Source organism: Rhododendron vialii, chromosome 1a (assembly GCF_030253575.1).
Source record: "Rhododendron vialii isolate Sample 1 chromosome 1a, ASM3025357v1".
Lineage (NCBI taxonomy): Eukaryota > Viridiplantae > Streptophyta > Magnoliopsida > Ericales > Ericaceae > Rhododendron > Rhododendron vialii.
Window position 1 is genome coordinate 46,831,298 of NC_080557.1, and position 12,334 is coordinate 46,843,631.

Sequence of the window (12,334 nt, forward strand, 5' to 3'; positions counted from 1 at the left end):
CTCTTATTTGTTAAAATAATACTACGTGCAATATATTTTTTGGTAAGCATAACATCACTTTATAGTAGGATTAATACCATTTTTACCAATAAAAAAAAATGTAATATTCACTCACGTGGATCACGTGGAGAATGAACAAAACTCAACTCCTCCGTTCATGGACACACGAGGGGTCGTTAATTTTAGGGAGGATTGGGCTTTCCGAGTCCGCCCCGGGTTGGACTTTCGGAGGCCAGACAAAGTTTCGGTCCGGGTTGAACGTTCGGACAAACTAGCCCGAAAAGTTTTCAAGCAAATAAATACTCTTCTTCTCTAGGCGTTGTAAAATTCCTTTCTTCCTTCTCTCCTCGCTCCGATAGTCCGATCGATCTCCATCTCCGTCAGTCTCTCTCCTCCCCCAATTTCTGGACTTGTCTTCCAAGCCCTAGTTCCAATCCAAAGCCTTCACCAATTCAAATTCCACCACTTGCGATCGCCTACTCTCTGCAACTTCGAGCGAGATCTCCATTCACGCGTGCCTCCCAGCCACCACATCACTGCCCGCGACACCTTCGATGCAAATTTGATAATTGTGAGTTGTATTCATCACTTTTCTGACGGGTTTACTGGTTCCTTCCCGGTATCTGGCATTGTTACTGAATTGGACCTTCCGCATTGGTCAATTTGATTGGATGTCAATAGTTAGCCTGTAAGAGATCAGGGTTTTCTAGTGCTTTCTGTGTGGTGATTTAGTAATTTGGGTGCCTCGCTGTTTCAGAGAGTGTACTTGAATTTGAAGGACAGACCGAGGGGCTGATGAACTGGGCGACCGCCCTACCCAAGTTTCAACCTTTCTTTGAAGTTATAGTAGTATTTTTGTGTAGAAAGTCTAAAGCTTATACCTGTTCGCCCACACAACGTTTTCTTTTAAAAATCTAGCACCCGTCCATCCAAATTCTGTTATGAATGAATGTTACATTATGAAGGCGTGTTGAACACATAATTCGATTCTGATTTTTCATAGAGATATAACACTAGCTTCTATTATTTCTTCTCTTAGAATAAATATGGGTGAGCAATATTTTATGCATATATGTTTTTTGGTAGTATCTTTGCAATTTGTATTGGCGTAATCGATATCGTCTTCCATATGTTCAAAAAAAAGTTCATAATGTTGTCCCATCCGTCACTTGAATCTTGTGTCCATCTCTGATTTTTGAACTATCTTTTTTGTATTGTGTTTGTTTGGGTTAAAGTTGACGGATTGAGTTTCGTGTAATGATGCGAGAAGCAGGAAGAATTCCGATCACCATTCCCTTTAAAATTCTAGGAATTCATTGATAGTTGATGCTTGTAAAGTCGTACTCTTTTGGTATTCATCTTTTAGCTTTGCTGGAGTGGATGTTTTTTGTAGTTGTTCTTTATGTTCAACTTTGGGTGGAATGGAATGGAGACCATATCAAGATTATTAGTGGTCAGAGTACAAAAGTTCTTTAATTGTTGTCCAAATGACTGTCTTGACTTTTCATGTTAAAGAGCGTAATCAGAAGCAATTCAGACCAGAACAAACGTGAGGTTTTTGCATTTCATCCAAGTGACTACAACGAGACTTGCACTTACTTTGGATTTACACCAAAGTACAATGTTTGTTAGTTACTGCTCTACTTAAGAGTTGACAGCCCGACAGTATGGAAGTCTTGTGAAGTGGGACTTCAGACAACATGCTGTTTGTCTCAATCAACCAATATACTGAAGCTTTCTAGATATTATGCTACTACTGATGTGCTGAGTATATTTATGATTTTTCAACTTTGTTCTGAAGTCTGAAAATATTTCCTTTTTCCTGTGTTGGGTACATAGAGATTTACTCTGTGAGCTTGGACTTCGCTATATATAAATACAGAGTACTATCTATCTCCACGAAAAATAACAAGTTCTGGGTTCATGTTCTCACAGGATTATTCATGGAAGCATAGCCATTTCCACGAGCAAGGGTGAGACATGAATACCATGAGGGCTGAAGATCCTAACTATGGTAGTATCCCTCAAAGACCTGCTGGTCCACCCTTTGCTGCTGCTTATAGACCTACACCACCAGGTGCTCCACAGACTACCGCGCCTTTCTTGTCCTCTGGGCCAGTGGTTGGATCTGAAGCATCCGGCTTTAGACCAACACAAACCCTTAACTCTAATATTCCATATATGCCACCTCCACCATCATCATATGGCCCACCAGCTGCAGTACCTTCGCAGCATTTCCCAACACCACAATTTTCTTCGACAGTTCAACCACCTCCTCTACGCCCTTCTGCTCCTGGCCAGCCAGTTCTTACCTCACCATTTAAACCTCCCGGAGTTCATCTTCGGTCCTCACCCCTTTCTCTTCATCAGCCCCAGATACCATCCGTGCCTATGGGATCTCCACCTCAAAGCGTAAGCCATTTGCCATCAGGAATGAGTGGTCCTCAGCCATTTCCGTCCACTTTTCCTGGGTATCCTAGTAGGCCATCTGCTGTTCTAACACATCCTCCACCTGTACAGCCTGCACCCTTTGTTACCCATCAAGGAGGTTATGGTCCTCCCCCACCTGGAACGTCTGCCCATTTGCTTTCTCATCAAAGAGGTTATGTTCACCCTCCGCCAGTTGCGCAGATGCAACAACAAGGCTCTGGACCTCCGATGGGAACTCTGCAGGGCTTGACAGAAGATTTCAGCTCTCTTTCTCTTGCCTCTATTCCTGGATCACTTGACCCTGGACTTGATTATAAAGTATTGCCAAGGCCATTGGATGGGGACGTGGAGCCAAACTCTTTGGCTGAAATGTATCCTATGAATTGTCATTCCAGATATCTGTGTCTTACAACCAGCGCCATACCAAATTCTTCATCTTTGGTTTCAAAATGGCACTTGCCTCTTGGAGCAGTTGTTTGTCCTCTTGCAGAAGCTCCTGATGGAGTGAGTATCTATGCACCCAGAATTCTTTCACTTCACTGATATTGGAAATGGTCTACTGTTATGCTTCTGTTTTTCTTTACACTTATTATGAACCCTCTTCATATAGGAGGAGGTGCCGGTACTTAACTTTTCCGCTACTGGCATTGTTCGTTGTAGAAGATGCCGTACATATGTGAACCCATATGTGACATTCACAGATGGGGGAAGAAAGTGGCGTTGCAACATCTGTTCTTTACTTAATGACGGTAAGTTTCTGACTACCTGTAGAAGAAAGCATGGTTTGTTTCATTTGGAATTGGAAGTGCTGGGGTTTTATAACAGCTTATATGTAGATAGTGAATTGCACTTGATGATCTGCTATGTTACATATCTATTTTTTGACCCCATCAAGTCTCAAGTGCTAGGATACCCCATCAGGGACACTGCTAGAAATGCATAATCTTTACTATTGTCTTTCTACTGCCTAAGGTATGGTGGTGTTGTCCTTATCATAGTGCATTAAGCACAATTACGGCACTCAACTTTGATCAGCCATGTCAAAAATGTAGAAGTAAACTTGGATGTTAAGTCTTCTTGCTAGGTTCCTTAATGGCTAAAATGCACGGGGATTTTTTTTTTATTTTTTCTGTTGTAATACTGATATGATCCGTGCCTTTTCGTTACTTAGTTTGTCTCTTTTCGATGAGGAGTTTTTTGCAAGTGAGAATGGCATTGTGTACATTGTACTGACGGGTCAACAGTTATTTCCATCTTACGTAAATCAGCAAACCCAGCTTAGAAAATATAGCTTTTTAAAGCTGAAAATAAGCTTAAAAATTGAGGAAGATTTATTGTTATTATTATTTTCTTTTCAAGTACTTACGCATGAGATTTCACAATTTAAGCGACGCTTTAAAAAAAACTGGTGTAGGTTGAAGTCTACAAAACAATAGCAAACCACATGCTTCACCAGCTGCCTAGTTGATTGTATTTGCTACACGTCATTGTTTCCCATGGTGCATGTATTCATTCTGAAGGCATACATTGTTTACATTGCGTGGAATTCTGAAGGTCTGCAGCAGTCTGCTTGGTTTCACTTATTTGCAGCTTTAGGAAATCAGCCCAAACCCAGCTTATGACAAGGATTTTTGGCTGAGAAAGCAAATAAGCTGAAAATGCGTAGATATACTGAACACCAGACCTCATGGACAACAGCTTTAGTTAACTAAATTGGATAAGACTTGGATAAACTAGTAATTTAATCTAGAAAAAGCTCAAGATAAGATTTACCAAATTGGATGTAGATTGCAATCCACATGGCAAGTCACAGGCTGCACCAGCGGCCTGGCAATATATTTCTGCTAGGCAGGATCACTACTTTACTTCCAGTCTAGGGGGTTAGAACATCGTTTCCCTTGTTTCCTCTGGTAGATTTACTAATTTTGGAGTACGCATGACGAGGAATGGTGTTTTGTGTAGTTGAAAATCCGTAAAGGTTTACTTAACACCCTACTTTTTCAAACATGGAATCTCCAAATTTAAGCTAAAACTCTCAAAATAAGATCTACCGAACGGATGTGATTGAAATCTACAATACCATGGCAAACCACATGGTTCGCCGGCTACTGGGTAATTGTGTTTGCTAAACAGGAATTCTTCTGATTTTGTTGTCCCGGGTGGTAGAACATTGTTATTTTCATCAAGAGGTATGTTGCTTTGCAATGCGTATATGACTATTTATTTCATCATCCCCAGTTCCGGGTGATTATTTCGCCCATTTGGATGCTGGTGGCAGAAGAGTTGATTTGAATGAACGGCCTGAGCTTACCAAGGGTAGCGTGGAATTTATTGCACCAGCTGAATACATGGTGCGGGCTCCGATGCCGCCGCTATATTTTTTCCTGATAGACGTGTCTATTTCTGCCATTAGAAGTGGAATGCTTGAGGTATGCAGTGTTAGCTAACAGAATGGACTTAGCAACTCATCTTACACATTTTTTCTGTACCATCGTTTCAAACGTTTTTTCCCCAATTCACATTTGGATCTATGGTTGTCGCTGTTTTTCTTTCTCTTCATTTGTCTAGTGTTCTTTCCTTAATTTTTTTTTTCTGTCAAGGAACTGAACTAATTTGTTGGTTCTCGTGCCCGCTCGGCCGTGTGTGTGTAGAGTGGAGGAGTTTTATTATATAGGCTAGCTAGAATAGGTACTGTCCGCCATGTTGTATTAATAACACTGTAATGCAAGGTGCATTGCAACTACGGAATCAAAGATAGAGTGTATTATCTTAAGATGTTTCTGTTACATTGTTTTCCTTTCAAGTGTTAAGTTTGTTTTCTATTTTCTTTATGAATCCTATGTTTACGTTGTAGATATATGTGTTGAGCTCAAATTTTGTGTGACCTTTCCTACTCTCATATCGGTGTGTGCAAAGGTTGCTTCCCTTTTGTGGGTATCATATAGAGTGTCTTTCTTTCTGAGTAAACAAAGGACAGTTTCATTTAGTTGTTTTTTACTGTGGTACTCTTCTGGACGATCTATTATATAACATAAAAGTATCTTTGTCGAATGTCCAGTTCCTCTAGTTTTAAGTAATACGAAAATGAGAAACAGTTGTGGCTGCATTTTTTGAGGCTTGGATTTATGTTGACCTTTTTATTTCACAGGTTGTGGCACAGACTATTAAATCATGTTTGGATAGATTGCCTGGCTTCCCCAGAACACAAATTGGTTTCATAACCTTCGACAGCAGTATACATTTTTATAACATGAAGGCAAGCGAACCAAGCGTTTTTTCTTAAAAAGGATTCTAACATAACTCATTTTTCGTGCCTGCAATCTTTATGTGTTTAATGAAGTTGGGGTCTTTCCTGTGCCAGTCATCTTTGATGCAGCCTCAAATGATGGTGGTCTCAGATTTGGATGACATATTTGTTCCTTTGCCCGATGATCTCCTTGTCAACTTGTCAGAATCAAGAAGCGTGGTGGATGCTTTTGTAGATAGCTTACCCTCCATGTTTCAGGACAATGTTAATGTGGAATCTGCTTTTGGTCCAGCTCTTAAAGCAGCATTTATGGTTATGGTGTGCTCCATTCTTTCTTCCAGTTTCATTTCAAACTGTTACGCCTCGCCTATTGCTCTGTTATATCTCAAATTTAAAATTCATCGATCTTCTGATGAATTTATGCTGCTTGATTTTTTGCATAAGTAATTTGGCAGAATAGGCTTAGCTTTGACATACTCATTTTTCCTCTCTGATGTCTCTATGCAGCATAAACTTGGTGGTAAACTGTTGATTTTCCAGAATACACTGCCTTCGCTTGGTGTAGGCCGCCTCAGATTGCGTGGAGATGATCTTCGTGCTTATGGAACAGATAAAGAGCAGGCACTAAGAATGCCTGAAGATCCATTTTACAAACAGATGGCTGCTGATTGCACAAAGTACCAGATAGCAGTGAATGTATATGCGTTCAGTGACAAGTACACTGATATAGCATCACTAGGTATGTGTAATTTTGAGCACACTACTGATTTCACGTCAAGTGGTGCTAAGTCACCAATTGAAACTTAAAAATCATTAATTTTGTCTGACATGGTGTCTCGTTAAGTTTATTTGTTAGGAGTGTTATACTACGACTTTGGGGATACAACAAACACAAAGAAACAACTTATTTCTTATTATTAGAATTGTTGCCAGAAAAGCCATGCTAGACTTATTCATTTCATGTACTATTTCACGTAGAAAGTCGTGTTTGTTGTTGGCAACGATTGAACATCTTTAATTTGTCCCATTTCTTGGGCTACAGAAGTTCTAAACTGACGTCATTATATTCTTGCTAGCTAGCTAGACTTTCAGTTTTACAAGACTTTCATGCAAGTTTTAGAGTTAGAACGGAATGGTCATACAATCTTGAGAAGCTGACTATGAAATTGGGGTTAGGTTGTTTGTAGAGTGAGTGGATGGAGTTCTGAGAATGGAAAACTTTGAGTTTAATAAGAAGACGGTGGTGTGTAATTGGATTTCACTTGTTAAATAGATAATGTGAGGTCTGGTTGATAATTCTTGAAGTGTCAAAGCTGAATATAATGGAAAGAGGTAGAATATATTAAGAAGCACCATAACCATCTTTTCATAGTTCGCACGTTGAGGGCAGGGTGGCATCGTGTGTATGGTAGGATGTCATCCATAGTCACCAGTAGGCTTTAAAACTTTTGAGATTTCTTTGGCTTGCGTGTTGCACGCAGCATTGTGAGACTTCAGGAAGAGCACTCCCTTGACTAGGACTTTGATACCTTGGTTAGAAATGAAAGGGCTTGTATTATAAACCCCATCTAAACTACAAAACTCATTTAAAAAACCTCAAAGCATGTCTTCCATAGTAGACCTTGCCGCCCCTTTCAGACTAATTTTAAATTTGTTTTCCTTTAGCTTCTTATTTGGTGCAGCACACCCATGTTCACAATTTGGTTTCCTTTAGCTTCTTATTTTGTGCATCGCACCCAGTCGGATCATTGTATCCACTAACTGGTCCAACTTTTTTTTTTTCTTTCCTGTAAAGGGACATTGGCAAAATATACTGGTGGTCAAGTATATTACTACCCAAGCTTCCAATCATCCATTCACCAAGAGAAGTTAAGGCATGAGTTAGCCAGAGATCTTACGAGAGAAACTGCCTGGGAATCCGTCCTGCGTATAAGATGTGGAAAAGGTCAATCCATCCCATTAGTCTAAATGCTACCATATCCAAGCCAATGCTTCTATTTTGGTTTGAACTCTCTTGATAGTTTGTTGCATATTATTCAATTTTGAAAGCTAATTTTCCTTTTGCTGTACTATCAGGTGTGAAGTTCACATCTTATCATGGGAATTTTATGCTAAGGTCCACTGATTTATTAGCACTTCCAGCTGTGGACTGTGATAAAGCATATGCAATGCAACTGGGTCTTGAAGAAGCATTATTGACAGCTCAGACTGTATATTTCCAAGTTGCTTTATTGTATCCTTTTAGTTACATCTTAAAGAACTTTAACTCCTCCACTCATGCATGGAACTGCGGCAGTTGTCTTTGGAAAAGTTGCTTATTAGGTTATCTTGGTTTGGTTTCCAGATTTCCAAGCCTTGACAAACCTAAAGATGTAGTTGATTACTTTTTTTTGTATTCCCATACACAAGGTCCTTTTCATCCTATGTTACCATGACAAGACATAGTTTTGTGCAGTTTCTTTTCTTTGAAGATCATGATTCAAATGCCAATCAAAGAGTCACCTGCTTCAGGATGCATCAGGGCAAGCAATGGAGCATGGCCTAAACTCCTTTATTGGACCACTTTTGTTTCCAATTTGCTGTCTGTACTTGATTTTAGTAACTTGTATACCAGTTTTGTCAGATAATTTTTCATAAGTTACTCTACCTTTCTGTGCTCAATGGAGAAAAAAAAAAAGGATTCATGTAGCTGACCGCAATTGATTGGGACATAAGGCTCGGTTTGGTTTGGTTTGGTTGAGTTACTCTGCCCTTCTGTATTGGAAGAGTTTCACGAGTTCTGTTTTGTTCTAAATTTGGACTTTGCTTGACCATGTTGAATCATATTGCATCTTTATTTGGTAGAATAGCTATTAACAGCTTTACTTAACCATTGAAAGATACACTTCATCTTCTGGAGAGAGGCGTATCAGAGTACATACTGCAGCAGCACCAATTGTCACAGATCTAGGAGAGATGTACCGCCGAGCTGATACTGGAGCCATCATTTCTTTGCTTTCTAGGCTAGGTACAAAAAGCACCTCGCTCCCTCTCCTACTGGCAGATATTTTGATTATACTCCCTCCACCCCCTTATGTTGGTCCATTTTGAAGAATCCAACTCTTTTAGGAGACAGAACAAGTGCCCTTGAGTTTGAAATTCAATGCAAAAGTGATTCTCCACTTTTTTATCTTTCGAGTTGTCACAATTTCAACATTGACTTTTCAAAGTGGACAAAAGTATGGGACCCCCCAAAATAGAATAGCGGACTAACATTAAGGGACGGAGGGAGAATTTCACAATTGAATCTGAGGATTAGTTATAAATTTCAATTCTACATGAATTATTCTGCAGCAATTGAGAAAACTCTGTCCTATAAACTGGAAGAAGCTCGAAACTCGGTTCAACAGAGGATTGTCAAGGCCCTCAGAGAGTATCGCAATCTGTATGCTGTGCAGCATCGCTTGGGAGGCAGGATGATATACCCAGAATCACTCAAGTTATTGCCATTATATGGGCTAGCACTTTGTAAATCAATACCCCTTCGGGGTGGATATGCTGATGCGCAGCTTGATGAACGCTGTGCAGCAGGGTACACAATGATGAGTTTGCCTGTTAAAAATTTGTTGAAGTTGCTATATCCTAGTTTGGTTCGGGTTGATGAGTATCTGTTAAAGGTACATCTCTTTGTACTAGAAATGTTGGAATTATGCTGTTAATCTTGTGAATTTTTTCAGCTGCATCTCTCATTTGCAGGCCTCTTCTCAGGCAGATGAGTTGGACACTTCAAGGCTACCAGTTACTGCACAGAGCTTAGATTCAAGAGGCCTTTATATCTATGACGATGGTTTGCATTTTGTTATATGGTTTGGTAAAATGCTTCCACCTGATGTAGCTATGAATCTACTTGGCGAAGACTTTGCCACAGACTTGTCGAAGGTATGTTTCTGCTATTCCAGAGTCAATACGATATATTGCTAACAGTCCTCAACATTGGATACTTCACGTGCCTGTTTCTGAAGATATTTTTTGATGTTACGATCTCAGGTGTTTTTTTGTTAGTTGTGATTTTGCTAAGGATATTACCCTGGATATTATTCTGCTTTGTGTTCGTTTTCAATTTGGGTAAAATCATTTGTTGTTTGTATTAACAAGCCCTTATGTTTGGAGGTGAAATTTGGTAGATACCACCAAATTGTTCATTGGCCGGGGTGTTTGCAGAACCATCTTTTTTTCTTCTTCCCTTTTTAGTGTTTTGGTTGTTTTCATTTGTCATTTTCTTCAAAGGCCTTTCCTCCGACTGCTGCTTTACTAATGTGCAGTAATCAATCCCCACTCTGATTCAGTATCCTTTTGTTCTTGAGAATCAGGTAAATTTATGCGAACGTGATAGTGAACTGTCAAGAAAGCTGATGAAAATGGTGAAGAAATTTAGGGAGATTGACCCTTCGTACTATCAGTTGTGTCACCTTGTAAGACAGGGTGAGCAACCCAGAGAAGGATTCTTTCTCCTTCAAAACCTAGTTGAGGACCAAGTTGGCGGCATGAATGGCTATGTTGATTGGATTTTGCAAATACACCGACAAGTTCAACAAAATGCATAATATAGAGGTAAGAAAGATTTGTTTTCTGGTTTCTTAGAGGATTGTTTGAAGTATTGCGTATAATTGCGTTCTAAGAACTACATGTTCGTTCTGTTAGCTGTGTTTGGGCAGTTAAAATTTTTCAAGAAACAAATTGCTAAATTACCTGTTTGGAAAGCTGCACACAAATGTGCTTGTTTAAAGGATGATGCGAAAGATGTGGCGTAGTTATTTCACCAAATTGTGTCCATCTCCATCATATGATGACCAGACCAAAAAAACTTGATCTTTTGCTCCTCTGTTTGATTCCAGTTGTAGGCAGTTACGTTGGCTAAACATTATGTTGATTCGGTTTCATGTTAGATTAAGATCCTAGTCATACCCTTAGATATTGTTGATGTGCAGAGGCTTTACCTCATCTTATGACCGAGTTCATTATATTGGGGGTATACAGTGGTCTGATGGATATGAGGAGGAGGACCAAGAGGTGCATAAAATCATGCGATTTCATATTAGTGTGATTTTTCTAATATGGTAGAATTCTTATTATGCATGCGTCTTTCTGCCTCTATTTTCACTTAATAAGGTTCTCTATATCTTGCATTCTGTTCCATTTTGTGGTTTATCATCATTTGCTTTTTCACCTTCCAGGAGCAAATTTAACTTGAAGACAGAATAACATGTGTTCAGCCATCACCCATGGCTTTCCAGCCAAAAACAAGGGTGGTTGAGTTCATGGAAAATTGAGTTCATGGAAAATGGGTGCAGAGCAGGATTTGCAAGCAACCATTTGTTTGTTCATTACCATAATCCGACGGGGGTTCTCGCGATGTGAACTTATGTTGTTTATCTATAAGGAAGGATAAGGGTCTGTTTATTTGTGTGACATTTTACCAATTTTTTCGACGATTTTGCTATATTTTTTTCCTCATCTCAGCTAGTATTTTTGTTTTTAGATTATACATTGTTGTTTATTACAGTTTTTCTGTACTTTCAGACGTTCGCATTTATCTGAAGGCAAAGTTTTTTTTCCCCCACTGTAAGATAAAATAATATTATAGTTTGACAGAAATGCATCAGGCATTTTTTTTTTTCCTTCTTTTATATTTTTGGGCTCTTGGTGCTGGATATTACAAAGTGGAAAAATGCCAAAGGGTAAAACCCATTGTGGGGTTATGTAACCTAACCGTAGACGAAGTAAAGGACACATGATGAAGTCGCTGAGAAGGGCTGAGAATCACATCACTGATATTCCTTGATTTGGTGGGATGCTTATGAACTCATAAGGTCCTTTGGACTGTATACCAAGTTGAGCTTCCCAACAGGAGAGGGATATCCCAATCTTCAACAACCCCATTTGTAACAAACTATGAAGCTAAAAGAAAAAAAGAAACTATATCATTTTATGACTGCATTCCATCGCTAACTCCCTTTGTTTATTGAGGACTGCCAAGCGGGTGCTGAGGCCGTTCATCTCGGCACTGACAGTCCGGATTGAATTTGAGTGCATACAGATCTGAACCGTCATTACTTGGTCAAGATTCGACCCGTCGATTGCCGAGATGAATGGCCAAATTAGGCACTCGGCGCCCCCTTGGCAGGGGGTGCTTGGCAGCATTCCCATTCCCGAAAATATGAAGCCTTTTGTAAATGTTTTTCCTCTTACTTTTTTTTTTACCCAACACAAGAATTTAGCTTTTTTCACTACATTGTTTTTTCCTAGCTACCTTTCCCTCTTTTTTTACCTCTACAAAGCAGTGCTAGAATTTTCCACTGCATTTTGACGAGTGAATAGTTTGCATGTAGGAGCAACTTTGCAAAATTATTTTCTACTTCAAACCTGATGGAACACCAATCCATTATCCACCAATATTCAAAGGGAATTATTATCGTTGCACTACTTGTTTTATCGTCTACATACACTTGTTTTTCTAGTCTTTATTCATGTGTATTTACAATATTAGTCTTTCGTTAGTATAAACTTTGAAAAATATTAGAAAGTAATGTAAATGAATACACAGGAACAAGAACAAAAAAAATGAAGTGCATACGGTAACAAAGAGGGCGTGAAAATCACTTCTCTAATAGAACCATA

General features: G+C 39.3%; 1 protein-coding gene across 3 annotated transcripts; it reads left to right on the forward strand.

The window, feature by feature from the left end:
- Window positions 1-328: 328 nt before the first annotated feature.
- Window positions 329-11,331, forward strand: LOC131322118 (protein transport protein SEC24 A-like). Of its 3 annotated transcripts, none has more exons than XM_058353278.1 (14): window positions 329-571; window positions 1,936-2,934; window positions 3,041-3,179; window positions 4,669-4,859; window positions 5,579-5,686; window positions 5,792-5,995; window positions 6,185-6,416; window positions 7,473-7,622; window positions 7,754-7,910; window positions 8,557-8,684; window positions 9,011-9,333; window positions 9,413-9,595; window positions 10,027-10,267; window positions 10,891-11,331. In XM_058353278.1, the coding sequence occupies exons 2-13, from the start codon at window positions 1,981-1,983 to the stop codon at window positions 10,258-10,260; spliced, it is 3,003 nt and encodes a 1,000-aa protein (XP_058209261.1). In that variant the 5' UTR covers window positions 329-571; window positions 1,936-1,980; the 3' UTR covers window positions 10,261-10,267; window positions 10,891-11,331. The 3 variants fall into 3 exon arrangements, with proteins under 3 accessions (XP_058209261.1, XP_058209280.1, XP_058209270.1); XM_058353297.1 differs by having other exon boundaries at window positions 9,425-9,595; XM_058353287.1 differs by having other exon boundaries at window positions 335-571; window positions 3,044-3,179.
- The last annotated feature ends 1,003 nt before the right edge of the window (window positions 11,332-12,334 follow it).